The sequence below is a fragment of the Scyliorhinus torazame genome, chromosome 19 (assembly GCF_047496885.1).
Source record: "Scyliorhinus torazame isolate Kashiwa2021f chromosome 19, sScyTor2.1, whole genome shotgun sequence".
NCBI classification, from domain to species: domain Eukaryota; kingdom Metazoa; phylum Chordata; class Chondrichthyes; order Carcharhiniformes; family Scyliorhinidae; genus Scyliorhinus; species Scyliorhinus torazame.
The window spans coordinates 57853315-57874210 of record NC_092725.1 but is presented as its reverse complement, the minus strand read 5'-3'; the positions used below and the strand labels follow the sequence as shown (position 1 = coordinate 57874210).

The 20896-nt window shown below is 48.2% G+C and overlaps 1 protein-coding gene across 11 annotated transcripts in view; it reads right to left on the bottom strand.

The window, feature by feature from the left end:
- LOC140396152 (contactin-1-like) overlaps nt 1-20896 on the bottom strand; it is a 1065645-nt gene that overhangs the window by 43257 nt on the left and 1001492 nt on the right. For 10 of the 11 annotated variants that reach the window (XM_072484363.1, XM_072484362.1, XM_072484364.1 and 7 more), the window contains one exon: nt 16585-16650. The exons of the other annotated variant lie outside the window; for it this stretch is intronic. In XM_072484363.1, coding sequence (XP_072340464.1) covers nt 16585-16650 — 66 coding nt within the window. The remainder of the gene's footprint in view (nt 1-16584; nt 16651-20896) is intronic. 11 annotated transcript variants of the gene reach the window in all.

The window sequence follows — 20896 nt, the reverse complement described above, 5'->3', positions numbered from 1 at the left end:
AATATCGATATCTAAAGAAAGAAGGGCAACCTTATTGATTGCCATATTTATAGCAGGTAAAAAAGGCGACAGTTATTGGTGACAACTGACGGGACGCGACCCAGAAGTGACCGTGTCACTCCGAGAGGACCCACAAAACGTTTGAATTCGAAATCCAAATTGGAAAAGTAAAACAAAACCACAAGCGTAAGACCAGTATCGATCAAACCTCCAAGATTCGGAAGTGTGTAATTTGCATGCGTACTAACAAGGGATATAAGGTAACCTCGATAGAGTTTGTTGCGTGAAACTTTCGGGAGTTGTGTAAACCGGAAAATAGCTTAAGCCGTACCTGCTGTTTGTACCACCGCTTTATTTCCCTCTGTCCCAAATTCCCAGTAGAGATAAAGATAATCGTAGAAATGGCAACAAAGGCAATGGAACGCCTTATGCACCCACAAGAACCCGAGGTCGCAGCGTCCAACAGAGCAGAACAGTGTCCCATATGGGAAGAGGAAATTAGGAAGTACCTAAAGGCGAAAGGATGGCCCCTATGGTCTGAGTTTTGTGTGAATGAGGAAACAGGTCCTGGTAGCATAGGACAAACTTGGTGGGATAACCTGACCGAGATCCACAAGAAGAATTTGAGTAGAGTTCGTAAGCTAATGGCAATTGTGTCCTGCTTGGCACAATTGCGAGGCACAGAGGGGGTCGTGAGGACGCTCTGTAGACAGCTTGAGGAGAAGTAGAGGGGCAGAGAGGGAAATGTTAGTGTGTGAGAGAATAAATGAGCAACTCCGAGAGCAGCAAGCGGCGAAGGGCAAGGGCTGATGTCAAACGGGCACACCAATCTTGTATCGCCCACCTAAGTAGCTTTCAGATCCAATATGATAAGGCCTACCAGGACACGCAACGTGCGGTTTTGGTAAGAGAGGAAACAGAACAACAAGCAGAACACCTGAAAAAGTAATGTGAGGACTTAAAGGCAGCCCTACGAGCACTCCACAGTTCCACCACGGAACAGAGGCAGAGTACCGTAGACCATGCAAAGTGTAGGCAGCAAATTGCAAGATTGCAAACATTGCTATCCGTTCAGAACAGGTTCAGAGATACCTTTGGCCCACAGTTAGATCAGGAAGATGGCCCCGATTGGCAGGAACTTAATGAAACGGCCCATCGATATGTGAACGAGACAGAAAGTCACAATAGAGCCCTCCAGGCCCCGAAAAGGAAAGCAACCGCACCACTGACTGCACAGGCAGCACCCAACCCAATGAATCCAGTCACCAGGCAGCACAGAGTAACAACAGAAGACCAACCCGATTTTGTGTACACCACCCCATTAACCATCACCCAGTTAAGAGATGCCCACGGCAAAATAGAAACTTTTCACCCCACGTCAGACCCACGCCACTTTTTCGAACGAGTTAGGCAACAGACCGTCATGTATGGTCTAGATGAGCAGGAAGAAGTAAAATTCATTGTAATGAGCCTTGACCCGTCTGTTAGTTCAGCCCTTCCTGACCCACAAAATGTAGGAGGAGGTAGCCTCCAAGATATGAAAACAGTCATTCTAGATGCCATTGGCTACAATAGAGGAGATCCAGTAGAAGGACTCAACCGATCCAGACAGAAAAAGGGAGAGCATCCAACAGCATTTGCTGGACGCCTCTGGATCCAGTACACCACAGTATTCAGTGATTTAACATGCGCCCATTTATCTGCAGACAATACGGCCAAATGGACCTGTATTTTAGTCTCCCACGCCACGGAGGCAGGACAAACGGCATGTGTGAATTACGACCCCTCAGACCCGGCACACAATGAAGTGTGGGTACTGAAGCGACTAACTAGAGCTTGGGAACAATCCCTACAGAAAAAGACAGAGCAGGAGAGAGTAGACGCCAACATGAACCCCATAAGGGCACACCAAGACCCCGCATGGGTAAATGAAGGTAGAAGTAACACACAGCCCCCTAAAGCGCTGGGATGCTACATTTGTGGATAGAAAGGACATTATGCCCGCGAATACCAAGCCCCCCGATACAGCAATGGTATCAGCCCACAAATGCCCCACCTAGGAACAATGCCAGACCTATCCACAGCGTTAGCGCCTGTGCTGACAATTTGGCCATAAATGGCACCGATTGACGGTGTTTGGACTCCCCAACTTGGGTCTGCGACACACTTTGGGACAAGGCCGGAAGACCGGTAGTTGCAGGCACAGTCCGGGGACACCCAGTAGAGTTCCCTTGGGACACAGGAGGGTACCGAACCACGTTAAACTCTTCCACGATGTACCAGCGAGATATATGGCCCAGTACAGACACTATCACCCTTAGTGGCTTTACAGGCCACCTCCAGCAGGGACACATTACAGCCCCTGTGAATATCCAGATCGGTAACATTAAAACTAAGCACTCAATCGTTATGGTAGATGTACCCCAGACAGCAGAGCACATCTTGGGAATAGATTTTATGAGCTCACACAACCTTTCTTTCGACCCCGTAAATAAATGTGTGTGGAATGGCTAGAGCAGCACGAGCCCCCGCCACGCTCACAGTAGGAGACTACGCACACAGGATTAGCTCAGTGGGAGAGTACTGGTTTGATCCACAAATCATTACCACAGACAAAACAGTTAGAGAAGTCTTGAAAAGACATAAAGCATTGTTTGCCCAACACAAACACGATTGCGGTAAAATCCCAGGAGTGGTCAACATTACAGGTCCCGATCCTAAGCCCCAGAAACAATACGGTTTTCCACAGCAAACCGAGGGAGAGATAGCTAAAGTAATCCAAAGTTTATTGAACCAAGGAGTAATTCGGCCCGTAGCCTCAATGAACAATGCCCCGATTTGGCCCGTAAGAAAACCAGATGGTTCATTGCAACTGACCATCGTTTATAGAGAATTAAACAAAGTAACTCCGTTAGCAGCCCCCACCGTTGCCACGAATCCTGAGACCATGTTAAAGCAGAGACTTTAGTCAAAACCTTTCACGGTTTTGGACATTAGCAATGGCTTTTGGTAAATTCCACTGGACAAAACGTGCCAGTACAAATTTGCGTTCACTTTCCAGGGACAGCAGTACATGTGGACATACCTTCCACAACTCCCCCGCCATTTTTCACAGACAATTGGCAAACGGATTAGCAAAATTTTCCCGACCTGAATGCCTCATTCAGTATGTGTCCGACTTGCTCCTACAGACTGACACCAAGGAAAAGCACATTTCGCTTCTTTCCGAACTATTAGGACTCCTAACAGAAATTGGATGCAAAATCAACCCCCAAAAAGCCCAAATTCTCCAAGAAAAGGTCACTTATTTAGGTACGGTCATTACACATGGTAAGCGTGAGAGAGAACAGAAATGGATTGATTCAATTGTAAAATTGCCCCTGCACCATAATGTTACAGCACTCCGGTCATTTTTAGGACTGGTCGGTTACTGCAGGAACCACATAGACGGTTTCGCCACAAAATCAGCCCCACTTTCCGAGCTCCTTAAGAAACAGGTCCCATGGAAATGGCTTCCACATCACACGGATGCCGTAGATGCATTGAAACGCGCCCTATGCACAGCCCCCGCTTTACAGGCACCAGACCCACACTCCCCATACACAATAGAGGTAGTGACCACCGACCGAACCCTTTCGGCCGTACTTCTACAGGAAAGGCACGATCGTTTAGGACCCGTAGCCTGTGCCTCACGAGTTTTAGATCCCGTAGAGCAGGGATTTTCAGCCTGTGAAAGGCAATTGCTCGCAGTTTTTTGAGCTGTCCAATACTTCTCGTACATAACAGGACTCAACCCAGTAACCATTTTGACCGAGCACACCCCGACACAGCTATTATTAGACGGTAGGCTAAAAGATGGCACAGTAAGCCAAATTCGCGCAGCGCGCTGGACCCTACTCCTACAAGGACGCGACATTACGGTGAAAAGGACAAAGATGCACACGTTTCTGGCCGACAATTTACAATATGCAGGAACCCCACATGAGTGCGAGAGCATTGCACCCAAGCACAGCACAGGCACCTTTGTTCCCAAGTCGGTGCCGAAAAAGACAGGCATCCGACCACAGACAACCCAGCCAACAGACAAAGCTCTAAAAATTTATGTAGATGGCTCCTCCACAGTTCTAGATGGAAAAAGGATTACAGGATGTGGAATTTATGTAGAGGACGCGCAGGGACGCACTTTAGAGGAAATCTCGTTAAAATTGCCTGGACATTTAGGTTCGCAGGCAGCCGAGTGAGCAGCCATTGCTTACATTGTCCAGCACCCAGATTCGTTCCCGACCCCAGCAGACATGTATTCGGACAGTTTGTATGTGTGCAACAGCTTGACAGAATTCCTGCCCCTGTGGGAATCTAGAGGATTTATATCCGCCGACGGAAAACCCCTACCCTCAGCGCCATTACTCAAACACATCCCCCAGACAGCGAAAGGTCGAACATACGGAATCATAAAAGTTAGAAGCTACCATCATTCCTCCCCACACGGTAACGGGAAAGCAGATGCCCTAGCGAAGGCAGGCTTACGACATGGCCACTTTTGCCAACCCCCCGAGAGTACCCCAGTACACGCGGTCCAGGTCTCACAGACCAATATTCAAGATTTGGCACAGGCACAGAAGGAAGATGACACGCTAAAGGAAATTTTAAAAGGAAACTTCAAAAACAAACACGGCTAAAGCAACAGCGAAAATTCTGACCAAGCACATTTTTACTAGATGGGGACTGCCCCGTAGTATTGAGTCGGACCAAGTTCGCACTTCACAGGCAGAGTAACGAAAAACGTCCTGACGATTTTTAGAATAAAACAGAAGTTTCACATTGCCTATCACCCCCAGTTCAGCGGCATTGTGGAACGCATGAACCGAACCCTAAAGGCAACACTTAGGAAGATGGTACAGCAGCACAATACGACATGGGACACAGTGCTCCCATTCGCACTGATGTTTATTAGAAACACGGTGTCGAGTTCGAGAGGATACACCCCCCATACCCTCATGACCGGACAACCCATGAAGGGTACTGAGTATTTATTTGGACTTGATTTGGCCAGCCCCACAGTTACCGCCCTTACCCACAAAAAAGCGGTCCAACAAATAATGGAGAATATTAAAGCAGCACAGCTCGCTGCATCTGTTCGTCTAGCCGCTGGATTAAGCAGAGTAAGGCCTGCTTTGATAAGACAGTACACCCAATAGAGTATACAGTTGGACAGGAAGTCATGGGATGGGATTCTCCCCCCCCCATGCCGGGTGGGAGAATCATCAGGCCGCCGCGCAAATCGTGCCACGCCGCCCCGGCCCCCGCACACGATTCTCCCACCCCCCCAAAACCAGCGCCACGCGATTTGCGCCGGGCCGCTCGGAGAATAGCCTCAAACGGCGAGCAGTGATTCTCCGGACTACGACACAACAGGTTCCCGCCGGTGCCGTTCACCCCTGGTCGCCGCCGGCGGGAACTCTGCGGGAATGCTGGGGGGGGCGGCCTGTAGGTGGGGGGGGCCTCCGATGGGTCTGGCCCACGATCGGGGCCCACCGATCGTCAGGCCGGCTTCTCCCTCCCCGGGCCTACCTCCTTCCGCGCACAGCCCCAGAACACCGGCGCCATGTTGGTGAGGGGCCGCCGCGCATGTGTAAGATTGGGCTGCCCGAACTGCCTTTGTGGTGAACCAGTCCAGTGCCGTGCTGGCCCCCTGTCGGGGCCAGAATAGGTCGGGCCCGGGCCCGGGCCCTGTTTGCGCCGTCGTGAAACGCGACGGCATTCACGACGGCGCGGGCACTTAATCCCAGGAGCGGAGAATCGCCCCCCACCTATCTCCCTATACAATCCTAGTTCATTCCTCTGCCCCAAATTTGCAGGACCCTACTCAATTTCCGATAAAGTAAGCCCCTCAGTTTACAAGATCATATATCCAAATGGAAAATCAGGATGGTTCCATATAAACCAGCTTAAGGTTAATGGAACGCAGTGCAGCCACTCACACCACCTCTCACTGGCAATGGCAGACAACGAAGACCTGCCCACTGGCAACCCAATCCAGCCCTCCCCCAGCCAGGACAGCACGTCCACAGACTTTGACTCCGCCCCCAGAGACGAATTTCAAACTCACACTTGATTCGGCCGCTAGCGATAGCGACAGCGAAACCACAACGAACGCCGCTGATATTCCCGAACAATGGAAAAACAGACCAGGCCCAAGTCACTACAGCCCCAGTGACACCGACCTTGATATGTTCGGCCCCTCAGACATAATTTATTTGCCGTCACCAGAACCTGACCCACCGCCCGATGATAGCGACCCCCCTTGCCCCTATGGCCCTACAGGATACGAAGCAATGGCACCGCGACAATTCTTATCGACTGATAAGAAATGACGAGATGGATCCCACATCCGCCCACGCCGCATTGGCACTGAAACTCCAGTCACATGTTTGGAAACCGGGAGATGGTGATGGCTCAGAGACTGACTCCCACCATGCTAATCCCTTTAAGATCCTTTTTGGAATGGAACCCTGAGGTGTCCAGATGATGAGAGAAAGGAACCGATTGAGATTTACGGTGTCCTACTCCCTGATGGAACCTACCTGCTTTCTTCTTTAGTTTGTTTTTTTAATGTTGAATGTTTCTCTATATACGAATTTGTTTGTCGATCTCATGCAAATTTCATGATACAGTTATGACTACTCCTTTGATGCCACATGGTAGTTAAAGGCACAAGTTTGTTGAAAGTCCATAAATATTCAAATTCTTACCGTTCTTGTAAGGTCACCCAGATAGTGGAGTAGCGGCACTTATCCCCGCTCTGCCTGAGGACCCCCTGTGTATTTGGTCAGCCAAGCTCAGGTAGTGGAGCAACGGCACTGATCACCGCCCTACCCAGGGATTCCATCCATTCTTGCCCTGAAGCGGCTCATACTCACCCCATTCGGAAAGTTCTTTTCGAACCCCTTTTGCTGCTCTTTTTTAAAAAAAACGTGGTTTAAAGAATGCAGTTTGCCACAATTTTTGTTTGCTTTCCAGCAACCCTCCGGTTGCTAACCCCCGCCTGCTATTTACATGTTAAAACACTTGGTTGAAACAAATTTGCACTGGACGGAGAAATTGTCCGCCCACTCAGCCCATCGAACACAGGCTGCGAGAGTGCTCGCACTGTTACAGAGTTTCTTTTTCGGATGTCTTGTCTCCCAGCTGGTTGGTTTAAAAACAAAACAAATGAGGGAGTCACATATGGTGACGATTCTAAATGGGAAATTGATGTTAAGGAGAAACAGACAGACAAACGAGATATTAAACAACAAGATAATAACAGGAACTTCCGGGTGCGGCGATGACCAGCTAAGTCGCACGTTTCGGCAGCTCCCGGTGGAACGGACTTTTGGGCTCTTGATAGGAGCCCCAACGGCAATTTTAACGGCTAAAAACACTGTGCGGTAAACCAGAAGGGAATTCCCCCTGGACACGGATGGAAAAAGGAGAGGAAAGTGGCCGGATTGCAGCGGATCCTTTGGAACAGCGGCAAGGAAGGCAAGCAAAAACCAAGATGGCGTCGGAAGGTGGCAGTTTCACATGGGGCCCTGAACAACAAGAGTTCTTGAAATGCTGCGTGGAAGAGATAAAAAAGGAAATGAAGAAAGAGCTGTTGGCCCCGATACTACAGGCGATCGAAGGGCTAAAGGAGGAACAAAAGACCCAGGAGCGGGAGCTTCGGGTCGTGAAGGCGAAGGCATCCGAGAATGAAGACGATATACAGGGCCTGGTGGTGAAGACGGAGATACAGGAGGCACATCAGAAACGATGTGTGGAAAGGTTGGAGGCACTGGAAAACAACGCAAGGAGGAACAACCTGAGGATTCTTGGTCTTCCTGAAGGTGTGGAGGGAGCGGACGTCGGGGCATATGTGAGCACGATGCTGCACTCGTTAATGGGAGCGGAGGCCCCGGCGGGTCCGTTGGAGGTGGAGGGAGCATACCGAGTGATGGCGCGAGGACCGAGAGCAGGAGAAATTCCCAGAGCCATAGTGGTGAGATTCCTCCGTTTTAAGGATAGAGAAATGGCCCTTAGATGGGCGAAGAAAACTCGGAGCAGTAAATGGGAGAACGCGGTGATCCGCGTTTATCAAGACTGGAGTGCGGAGGTGGCGAGAAGGAGGGCGAGCTTTAATCGGGCCAAGGCGGTGCTTCATAAAAAGAAGATAAAATTCGGAATGCTGCAACCGGCAAGACTGTGGGTCACATATCGAGGGAGGCACCACTACTTTGAGACGGCGGATGAAGCGTGGACTTTTATTGTGGAAGAAAAACTGGAATGAGTGGGTTATTAAAAAGAACGTTTGGACAAAGTGGTGGGGCGAATGTGGGGGGCGAAGAGGGGTTTTATGTTCTAATCCTGCGGTGTGGTAACTTTTCTCTCTCCCACAGGTGGTGATGGGGGGAGGTGGGGAGGGAGAGGAGATGGGGCGTTGGCCATGGGGGGGGCGGAGCCAAGGGAGAAGCGCGGGCTTGGCTCCCACGCTATGATTATTATGGCGGGAATAAAGAAGCAGGAAGGAGGGGGCGTCGCACGGTGCGAGCCGTGGTCACGGGGGGAAGCCGAGGTCAGCCAGAGCTTGCTGACTTCTGGGAGCAACATGGGGGGAGTAATTACGCTAGCGGGGGGTCTAGCGGGGGGGGTGGGAGGGGGGAATTACTGGGTTGCTGCTGCTGGGGAAAGGGGGGAGCGGGTACGGGAGAGGATGGGTGGGGGGGCACCGCCTGGGGGAGATACAGCTGCGTGGGAACTGGGTGAGAAGCTGGAAAAAGGTGATGGCTAATCGACAAGGGTGGGGGGTGGGAAGCCCCCCAACTCGGCTGATCACGTGGAACGTGAGAGGGCTGAACGGGCCGATAAAGAGGGCACGGGTACTCGCACACCTTAAGAAACTTAAAGCAGATGTGGTTATGTTACAGGAAACGCACCTGAAACTGATAGACCAGGTTAGGCTGCGCAAAGGATGGGTGGGGCAGGTGTTCCATTCGGGGCTAGATGCGAAAAACAGGGGGGTGGCTATATTAGTGGGGAAGCGGGTAATGTTCGAGGCAAAGACTATAGTGGCGGATAACGGGGGCAGATACGTGATGGTGAGTGGCAAACTACAGGGAGAGACGGTGGTTTTGGTAAATGTATATGCCCCGAACTGGGATGATGCCAATTTTATGAGGCGGATGCTAAGACGCATTCCGGACCTAGAGACGGGAAAGCTGATAATGGGGGGAGACTTTAATACGGTGTTGGAACCAGGGCTGGATAGGTCGAAGTCCAGGACTGGAAGGAGGCCGGCAGCAGCCAAGGTGCTTAAAGATTTTATGGAGCAGATGGGAGGTGTAGACCCGTGGAGATTTAGTAGACCTAGGAGTAAGGAGTTCTCGTTTTTCTCCTATGTCCATAAAGTCTACTCGCGTATAGACTTTTTTGTGCTGGGTAGGGCATTGATCCCGAAGGTGAGGGGAACGGAGTATACGGCTATAGCCATTTCGGATCACGCCCCACACTGGGTGGACTTGGAGATAGGGGAGGAAACAGGAGGGCGCCCACCCTGGAGAATGGACATGGGACTAATGGCGGATGAGGGGGTGTGTCTAAGGGTGAGGGGGTGTATTGAAAAGTACTTGGAACTCAATGATAATGGGGAGGTCCAGGTGGGAGTGGTCTGGGAGGCGTTGAAGGCGGTGGTTAGGGGGGAGCTGATATCAATAAGGGCACATAAAGGGAAGCAGGAGAGTAAGGAACGGGAGCGGTTGCTGCAAGAACTTTTGAGGGTGGACAGACAATATGCGGAAGCACCGGAGGAGGGATTGTACAGGGAAAGGCAAAGGCTACATGTGGAATTTGACTTGCTGACTACAGGCACTGCAGAGGCACAATGGAGGAAGGCACAGGGTGTACAGTATGAATATGGGGAGAAGGCGAGCAGGTTGCTGGCACACCAATTGAGGAAAAGGGGAGCAGCGAGGGAAATAGGGGGAGTGAGGGACGAGGAAGGAGAGATGGAGCGGGGAGCGGAGAGAGTGAATGGAGTGTTCAAGACATTTTATAAAAAATTATATGAAGCTCAACCCCCGGATGGGAGGGAGAGAATGATGGACTTTTTGGATCGGCTGGAAATTCCCAAGGTGAAAGAGCAGGAAAGGGTGGGACTGGGAGCACAGATCGAGGTAGAAGAAGTGGTGAAAGGAATTAGGAGCATGCAGACGGGAAAGGCCCCGGGACCGGATGGATTCCCAGTCGAATTCTATAGAAAATATTTGGACTTGCTCGCCCCGGTACTGACGAGGACCTTTAATGAGGCAAAGGAAAGGGGACAACTGCCCCCGACTATGTCTGAAGCAACGATATCGCTTCTCTTAAAGAAGGAAAAGGACCCGCTACAATGCGGGTCCTACAGACCAATTTCCCTCCTAAATGTAGATGCCAAGGTCCTGGCCAAGGTAATGGCAATGAGAATAGAGGAATGTGTCCCGGGGGTGGTCCACGAGGACCAAACTGGGTTTGTGAAGGGGAGACAGCTGAACACGAATATACGGAGGTTGTTCGGGGTAATGATGATGGCCCCACCAGAGGGAGAAACAGAGATAGTAGTGGCGATGGATGCCGAGAAAGCATTTGATAGAGTGGAATGGGATTATTTGTGGGAGGTGTTGAGGAGATTTGGTTTTGGAGAGGGGTATGTTAGATGGGTGCAGCTATTGTATAGGGCCCCAGTGGCGAGCGTGGTCACGAATGGACGGGGATCGGCATATTTTCGGCTCCATAGAGGGACAAGGCAGGGATGCCCTCTGTCCCCATTATTGTTTGCACTGGCGATTGAGCCCCTGGCGATAGCGTTGAGGGGTTCCAAGAAGCGGAGGGGAGTACTTAGGGGAGGAGAAGAACACCGGGTATCTTTGTATGCGGACGATTTGCTACTTTATGTGGCGGATCCGGCGGAGGGGATGCCAGAAATAATGCGGATACTTGGGGAGTTTGGGGATTTTTCAGGGTATAAATTGAACATGGGGAAGAGTGAGTTGTTTGTGGTGCATCCAGGGGAGCAGAGTAGAGAAATAGAGGACCTACCGTTGAGGAAGGTAACAAGAGACTTTCGTTACCTGGGGATCCAGATAGCTAAGAATTGGGGCACATTGCACAGGTTAAATTTAACACGGTTGGTGGAACAGATGGAGGAAGATTTCAAGAGATGGGATATGGTAGCCCTGTCAATGGCAGGGAGGGTGCAGGCGGTTAAGATGGTGGTCCTCCCGAGATTCCTCTTTGTGTTTCAGTGCCTCCCGGTGGTGATCACGAAGGCTTTTTTTAAAAGGATTGAAAAGAGCATCATGGGTTTTGTCTGGGCCGGGAAGACCCCGAGAGTGAGGAAGGGATTCTTACAGCGTAGCAGGGATAGGGGGGGGCTGGCACTACCGAGCCTAAGTGAGTATTATTGGGCCGCTAATATTTCAATGGTGAGTAAGTGGATGGGAGAGGAGGAGGGAGCGGCGTGGAAGAGATTAGAGAGGGCGTCCTGTAGGGGGACTAGCCTACAGGCTATGGTGACAGCCCCATTGCCGTTCTCACCGAGGAACTACACCACAAGCCCGGTGGTGGTAGCTACACTGAAGATTTGGGGACAGTGGAGACGGCATAGGGGAAAGACTGGAGCCTTGGGGGGGTCCCCGATAAGAAACAACCATAGGTTTGCTCCGGGGGAATGGATGGGGGATATGGAATGTGGCAAAGAGCAGGAATAACGCAACTGAAAGATCTATTTGTGGATGGGAAGTTCGCGAGTCTGGGAGCGCTGACCGAGAAATATGGGTTGCCCCAAGGGAATGCATTCAGGTATATGCAACTGAGGGCTTTTGCGAGGCAACAGGTGAGGGAATTTCCGCAGCTCCCGACACAAGAGGTGCAGGACAGAGTGATCTCAAAGACATGGGGGGGGGGATGGTAAGGTGTCAGATATATATAGGGAAATAAGGGACGAAGGGGAGACTATGGTAGATGAACTAAAAGGGAGATGGGAAGAAGAGCTGGGGGAGGAGATCGAGGAGGGGCTGTGGGCAGATGCCCTAAGTAGGGTAAACTCGTCGTCCTCGTGTGCCAGGCTAAGCCTGATTCAGTTTAAGGTATTACACAGGGCGCATATGACTGGAGCGCGGCTCAGTAAATTTTTTAGGGTGGAGGATAGGTGTGCGAGGTGCTCGAGAAGCCCAGCGAATCATACCCATATGTTTTGGTCATGCCCGGCACTACGGGGGTTTTGGATGGGGGTGACAAAGGTGCTTTCAAAAGTAGTGGGGGTCCGGGTCGAACCAAGTTGGGGGTTGGCTATATTTGGGGTTGCACAAGAGCCGGGAGTGCAGGAGGCGAGAGAGGCCGATGTTTTGGCCTTTGCGTCCCTAGTAGCCCGGCGCAGGATATTGCTAATGTGGAAAGAAGCCAAGCCCCCGGGGGTGGAGACCTGGATAAATGACATGGCGGGGTTTATAAAGCTAGAGCGGATTAAGTTCGTCCTAAGGGGGTCGGCTCAAGGGTTCACCAGGCGGTGGCAACCGTTCGTCGAATACCTTGCGGATAGATAGATGGAATGGGAAAAAGAAGGCAGCAGCAGCAGCCCAGGATTGGGGGGGGGGGGGGGGGGGCGGGGGGGGTGTAACGTGTGACAAGGCAGTTGCCAATTAGGGCTAGTTTTCATTTTTGTTATTTAATATTTATTCATTTTTTGTTTATATAAAATAGGTCATTGTTATTTGTGCTGTTATAATATTGTGTAAAGGATGCACAATGTACTGTGTTGGTGGACCAAAAATTTTCAATAAAATATTTAATAAAAAAAAAAACAAGATAATAACAGATATTATGCTTGTACCCCAGGAAGATACAAATAGACCAGAAGACAGAGGAAGATACAGACAAGATGAAGACGGACCTGATGATCTGCATCATGATCGTCGTTGGATCAATATAGTTGTGTGCGTTATCCGCCCCTACACCCCTCACCACACAGGCCCTAAACGTGACTACCCAACACGATACCCCTAGCCCGGACACTACACCACACATAGACACAGCCACTGATACCCCCACATGGTGTGAGAATATCATAAAATGGTACCCCCTTTTGTACACGGTAGAAGCCCTACTGGTTATAGCTATACTTTGCAGTGTCATCCAGACGATCAGACTTCGGAAATGGCAAAGGAGAGTCTCCCACCCTCCAGTATACAGACTCCGAGCCCCTTTCCTCGGACTTCAACAGGCCCCACACTCCTTTTGAACCTCTTCCTCCCTAATAAATTCTACGTTTTTTAAAATAAAATTACTTTCTCTGTAAATTGACACAAGTGTTAAGTAGGAATATGATGCTGCTATTGTTCATTTTGTACTGTAATATAAGTTCCTTTGGTCATTAGATAGCAGTATGAGTGTAGTTTAGTTGAGGACAGTTAGAGGTTCCCCTGTTTGTATAAAGAAACTGAAATGTATGATTGAATGTTATAGTGCCCCCTTAGAATTTTATAGATGCGTGTTGTATTAAGGAAAACTTAGGTACATTTTCGACCCATAGGACAGAGTAGGATAGAACCCGTCCTTGATTGAGAGTAACCAGCATACCAGAGAACAGGAGAAGATTCAGTAGTGTGATCCTTAACGCTTTACGTTGAGGATCAAGAGGACGGACTGTAGCCATCGGGGATGGCCACTTACAACAAGAAACATGGACGTTCGCAAAGCCTAAAGGGAAATGTGGACAATGTAAGATTCAGGCAGGCTCAGAGCCTGAATGTATATTTGTGAGCAAAGAATCCAGACAGCATAAAAACCCCCAACCGATTAGCATTTTGATGGCCCATCTCCGTAAGACAAAGGAGTGATACTTGAGTAGCCGATACAATCCCAGACAGTTCAGCGCCACTCCCTGTACTCAGGAAGCGTAAACAACAGTGTCAGTGACCGTTTAGGACACACCCAGCCATCAAAGCACCTGCCCCTTTATTGGCTCAGATCGAATACAGTGATCGGGAACTACCCAATTAATGAGGTCCAAACCGAAGGACCGCCCAAAAGAGCGCGAAATTCCCCAAGGATAAAGAGAGACGCTGCCATGTGTTCAACCTCTTTTGGACCTGGCGCTCCGGCAACGTCCATCTCCAATCGCAGCACCACCAGAAGCAAGTTCAAGTTCAACGCCCGCTACCAGACGGATGAGCTCAGCTGAGCAGCAGTTGCTTCTCCAGACCCAGTAGATCCAGATATGAACAACGGCCACTGTTCCTCTGACCTAAGCCGGGTGCCTGAAGTTAAGTACAGGTTGTCATAGTTGATAGGTGTAGTTTAACTAGTAGCCAAATTAATTTTTCCAATTAAGAGGCAATTTAGTGTAGCCAATTCACCTACCCTGCGTATCTTTGGGTTGTGGGGGCGAATCCACGCAAACACGGGGAGAATATGCAAACTCCACATGGTCAGTGACCCAGAGCCGGGATCGAACCTGGGACCTCGGCGTGTGAGGCAGCAATGCTAACCACTGCACCATCGTGCTGCCCCAGGAACAATATTTTTAACATATAAAAGTGATATGTATCGAAACAACCAATGTTTGAGGGTGGTGGGGAGGGATATTGTACATCATGATTTGCAATTACTGCTGCAAATGAATATTAAACTGGACCTAAGTTGTCTTAACTCTCTTACTCATGTTTACCTCATGGTACAGACAGTCCAAATTCTGTTTGCTCCTTACAGGCATGGTATAAATCTTTAGATGCGTTCTGGCAGGATTAATGGTTATTTTAAACTTCTGACGAAGAAACATGAACTGAACTGAGTGTTCACAGCATTTTCTGTTTTTGTTTCACTTCCAACAGCAGTCAATAAGGTGAAAGTTGGATGAAGGAATCGTTCACAGAGTGAAAGGCAAATTTAGGACTGGATCCAAAAACCCTTCTTCACATGGAGAAGGTGATGGAATAGACTATTGGAAGTGCTGACTCCGTGCCACTTTACAGCACTGTTGTTGCTGTAGACTATTTGAAGGTTGATGGCAGCAAAGAAATTCAGGCCATAGAGATGAGGAACTTTTGATTTTTCCCTCATGTGTGAATATTATTTGGCACTTACCTGCCCAAAACTAAGCATCAGTGAGCAGGTTATTGCTGACTAAGTGCCACTTTACTGCACTGCTGTTGGCACCTTCCATCACTTCGCTGATAATCGAGAGTGGACTAACAAGCCTTTGATTGGTTGGATTGGATTTGTCCTGCTTTTTCTGGACAGCCAGGACATCCCTTGGCAAGTTTCCACATTGCTGGGTAGATACGAGTGTTGTAGCTGCACTGAAACACCCTGGATAGTGCCATGGCTAGCTCTGAAGTACTACTGCCTGGATGTTGACAGTTCAATCCACAGATTTGCGAAGGTCTTCACCAAAAGGTGCTTTGTACAGTGGCCGTCGGGATTCTCATTTCCCGCTGGCAGATGCAAACCCCCCCCCTCCCCCCACCCACTTACAGGTTTCCAGGTGGGGTGGGGTGGCTTCAATGGGAAATCCCATTGACAATCGGCAGGAAGAGAGAAGTCTGCCTCCAGTGAAGAGCATGCCGTTGAGAAACACATGGCTGGGGGGCTGGAGATTCCCACCATAGTGTCTCACTACAGGCTCAACCCATACAGAATGGAGATGTCAGCCATTTGGATGTAGCTGGCTTTAAAGACATACCTCACCAAGTGTCCTCACAAAGGGAAATGACAATGAATCTAGTACTGGAGGAGAAACTGAACCAGAGTGCTTTTTTTATTCGTTCATGGATGTGGGTGCCAGCATTTATTACTCATCCCCATTTGCCCTTGTTTAGAGGTCACTTTAAGAGTCAACCATTGCTGTGTGGCCTAGAGTCACATAGGCAACAGATTTACTTCCATCAAGGACATTAGTGAACCCGATGTGGTAATCATCAGACTTTTAATTCCAGATTTGTCTTGAATACAAATTTAGCCACCTGCAGATGGTGGGATTCGAAGCTGGGTTCCCAGAGTCTCTGGATTATTAGTCCAGTGACAACACCATTATGCCACTACCTCCAGCCTTCTGACAGAAAATTATACAGGGCCTAGATGGCTCGACTGGCCTCACAGCCCAGTGTAACCAGGCCTGTGCTATGATACATGCAACCTGGACAATGAGCAACAGGTGACCCAGGAGGCAACAAACAGCGGATGAATAAAGAGCAGGACGAGAAAATAACATGTCACATGGGTTTTAAACGATGGGCATGCACAACGAGGGCAAGAGTTTCCTCTTTAGTGCTTGGCCTGAGTGGATTACAAAGAGTAAAATGGGTGGGAACAGTGGGGCTGGAGAAGGGTGCGGGGGCGGGGGGGGGGGGGGGGGCAAGACATGCAGTCAGCGAGGTGGAGGAGAGGGGCGATGGTAGATAGCTATATTAGAGTATGCATTGGTCCCCAGGCTGATTTTGCTGTTTACAACCCACCTGTGTGCCCCAAGACCTAAAGAGGAAGGTTTGCCTTGACATTTCTTCATTGTTAATGAAGGAGAATGAACAAAAGTACCTGAAAGGCTGAATGGAAGGCACAAAATTGATGGTGCAATTGTAGGGGAGTCCGAGGGTAAGCTCCCTAGAAAAATGTGAATGTTTATATTAAAAATGATGCATTTCAAGCACTTTAGAACTTCATAATTAATCGATCTTAATCCAAAATATTAACTGACATTCAGATTTCCAACGGATTGAGCGGAGCTACCTCAGTTGTCACACTTTAATATCCAAAATCGTCACCCTCCCAGAAACACTCACTTCTTTTCCAAGCCTCCCAGGGCCTCTCTGCCTCTCCATCAACAATTAAACAAATCAGTTTAGCTGGTGCCATTGTTCCATTCCCCACGCTATCCTCACTTCCGATCTGCCATTTTTTGATTACCCTCTCAAAAGTTGTGCTGTCACTGTTTACCAACCACCCCCTTTCCCCCCACCCTCACACGCACCCCCTGTACTCTCCCAAGCCAACCTGCCCAGCATCGAGATGCTAATCACTCTAAACCAGTTTCTCTGGGTGGGACCCAGATTCCTGAAACAACTGCTCTACCCAGAACTCGGTCGAAACAGGAGACTCCCAGGAGGACAACGGACACACTGGACATCCACAAAGCATCCTTGTAGAGGTTAAATATACCTGCCGACTCATGGGAGACCCTGGGTTGTGACCAACCAAAATGCAGGGAGGCAGCAAACACAGCAAGAGACATTTTCGGCAACCTGCAGGTGGTGAAGTCGAAGCATTGCCGAGAACGAACAAACACCCAAACAATCCATCCACACAACCTTTCAAGCACCACCTGCCCAATATGTGGCAGAGGCAGCAGAATGCACATTATATATCAACCACCTCAGAGCCCATCGAACCAGGGTGGAAGCAAATCATCCTCAATCCCGAGGGACTGCCAGTGATGAGAGATTGATACGAATTTAAATAAAACACCAAAACAAGAGTTGCTCATTTTTGGTGTTTCTCCAAAGGCTGTAAACAATGAATTAGTTTGTCTCAGTAACATTTAACAGCTCTGGTCTATTGTGTGGAACAGTGTGTTCATAAACGGGTGGCTGACAGCACTTCCTTTTGTGCTATCATGTTGATATAACACAGTGGGCCTATTTACTGTACAAAACACAAGGCACCAATCACTCATAAGGGAGTGGGTAAACAGGTTGTGGGTTCATTTATTAAGCTTAGGCACATGAGAACAGTTATACACAGGTATAAAGCTTGATGATGTCAGACCTGTGTCTGTGCTCTACTCAAAGCAAAAGTGAAACTAAGACTGGATCACATTAAACATTTTCCCTCTGGTAATGACATGCTGATAGCCTTAAAGAGATAGCACAAAGCCCCTTTTGTTTTAAAATGTCCCCCCTTCCAAAGTAGTAGTACTATTTACAATATATGTCCATGTTTAGTTACCACAACTTAAGTCCACAGAATTGGTAAATCTATGAGTCTCCAAAGTGTTCTGGAATGCCCAGATTTTGTGGTGGTCATCTTGTTTGGAGGTTTCTTTAGCGGATCCCAATGATCTGTGGAATTGTCATTTATGGATGTTGTTCCTGCCTGCATTTGGGATCTTGTCCGAGATGCAGTAGAACTGCACCGTGGTTGAGGAGCTGGGATGGATCCGATTTTTCCTTGGTCACACCTCACTGTTGCACCTTTTGTGTGTAATGACTTCATAAGAGCTTAGTTCTGGACAAATCCTTCTTACCTCAGCTGGTTGCCACATTGCTTCTGTGGTATCGTGGATGTGAACTTATTTTTGAAACTTGGCAATTCAATAGCTGCAGCATTTTTATTGTCCACCTTCTTTTGTAGTATTAGAAGTTGTTCTCTTGTTTCTGAGACAGCAGAATGGGTAAGAGAAGATAAATTGGGTCACAATGGGCTGACGAACATGAGTTCTGACAGTGATGGGATGGTTGATCCTAGAGGTGTCACTCTCAAATGTAACACTGAAACGTGTAGATCTTGCTAGATCTGTCTACATTTGAAAATTAGGGATTTCCCCCGGCAAATCTTTCAGTTAGGCTATTCGATCTAGGGTAACGAGGAGGAGAAGTAGTGTGATCCTTATTCCACTTCTCACACACATCCTAAAATGGCTTACCAATAAATTGGGGACTGTTATTTGCAATGATCATTCTTGGAGCACCAAATGACCTGAAAATAGCTCGGGGAGTGTGTGCGACGGTTGCGTTTGACGCATTGTACAAGTGCCAAATAATGGGGCACTTGGTAAAATAATTGACAATGTCAATGATGTCAGTGCCATGGGCATAAAAGAGGCTGATTGTGATTTTTGGACCAAGGATGGGTGGGAACTTCATGTGGAATCAACAGTTCTTCGTGCTGACTTGGCATATGCCTTTGACATGCCTTCCACTTCTTGGCAACGACTTCAAAGTCATTGTTCGTACCCGGCCAATAGACAATCTCGATTGCGAGTCTTTTCATCCGATATGCCCATGTGTGATTGAATATTAGGATGTTGTTGAAAATCTCAGGTTGCAAGATTCCAGTATGATAACCTCGCTGAATTGAAAATCGACCCCCTGGGACGTGCCTGGCTTGTCCCAGTAAGGCCAAATTGGGTCTCCTGTGATTGTGGACATGCTGAATTGAATCAGGCCATTCTTCAATGACAACTTTCCACAGTTTTGATAGTGTAGAATGTTTTTCCATTTTGTCTTGTAGCTACAGGCAATTGCATTGTGCAAAGTATAAATGATCAATTTAAAGAACATCTTCAAGTTTGGTGATAATTTGCAGATATAAGGGCATAACATCTATTTTCAAACTGTATCTGACGTGATGACCAAGTCACCTGGCTTACATCTAATTCCACAGTCACAACCTTGAATTTTTATCCAGAGATGTTGCAATCTTTGCGGTGCATTGGTTAGTAGTTTTCACCAAATTATCTCCATTGGCTTCTGCTTGGTCTGCACCACAAATATTTTTCAAAGAGTTAGATATGAAAACGCATGATTCCAAACGCTAAAGTTAATGTTTCCCACTCTATGTTAGAGTGGTTGGATTGCATAATGGACAGAGATTTTGAAGCAAATACAATCAGTTTACCTTGCTATAATATACATGCTCCCATACTTTTCTGTGAGACATCTATCTCTAGGGTAATGCCTCCCGAGGATTGTAAAATTGCAATGCAGATGTTTCTGATAATGACAGCTTCAGTGGTTCAAAGAGGAATTGGTGGTCTTAATAGAACAGGAAAGGCACATACTTTCTCAACAATTGTCTTAGCGATAAAGACCTTTGTACAAAATTGGGAATGTATGGTGGCTAGAAAGTAAAGCGATGCAAACATCTCTGAAGTTTGTCCATACCTTGAGGAGTTGGCATAGCTTTAATATCCTCTATTTTACTTGGATCAGGACATATGCCAGCACTGGAATAAATGGAACCGAAGAAATTCTGCTGCACGTTGTTGGCACATTAATGACTGTTGAACACCAATCCTTCATTACGTGCCACTTTCATCAATAAGTGTAGATTGTGGTCATGGTCTTGTTTGGTTCTTCTTACAACAGCCATATCATCTGCGATACAGATGCATCCTGGTAGTGGTGTAACGTGGTCTGTGTGACCTTGAAAGAGACCCTGGTTAACAGATAGCCTAAAAGGGAGTTGTTGAAAACAGTATCACCCGACAAAGTATGTACTGCATTCTTGGGAATGTTCCATGAGATGGACTGACCAGTAACCATGCTCGGTATTAAGCTTCGAGAAGAATTTTGCACCCACAAAACTTAGATCTAACTCTTCTAATGTGGGCATTTCCTAATGATAACATTTCATTGCTGCATTTAAGTATCATTTAAATACGATCAATGATCTATCGTTCTTTAGGAAACATGTGACTGAGCTGCAGCGATTTGCGTGCTCTTGTACACTTCTAATGATTCTGTCTTTAATGATTCTGGGCAGCACAGTAGCACAAGTGGATAGCACTGTGGCCTCACTGCGCCAGCGGTGCAGGTTAGGTGAATTGCCATGATAAATTTCTCTTAGTGGCCAAAAAGGTTAAGAGCGGTTATGGGGATAGGGTGGAAGTGAGGGCTTAAGTGGGTCGGTGCAGACTCGATGGGCCAAATGGCCTCCTTCTGCACTGTGTGTTCTATGTTTTTCTCCATTTTGTCTAGTTTGACCTTCAATTAGTCTTGTATGTGGATGCTGCACTTATGTGATGGATCAATTGACAGACCTGCATTCTCCTGCAAATGTATTGTAATAATAATTTTTATTGTCACAAGTAGGCTTACATTAACACTGCAATGAAGTTACTGTGAAAATA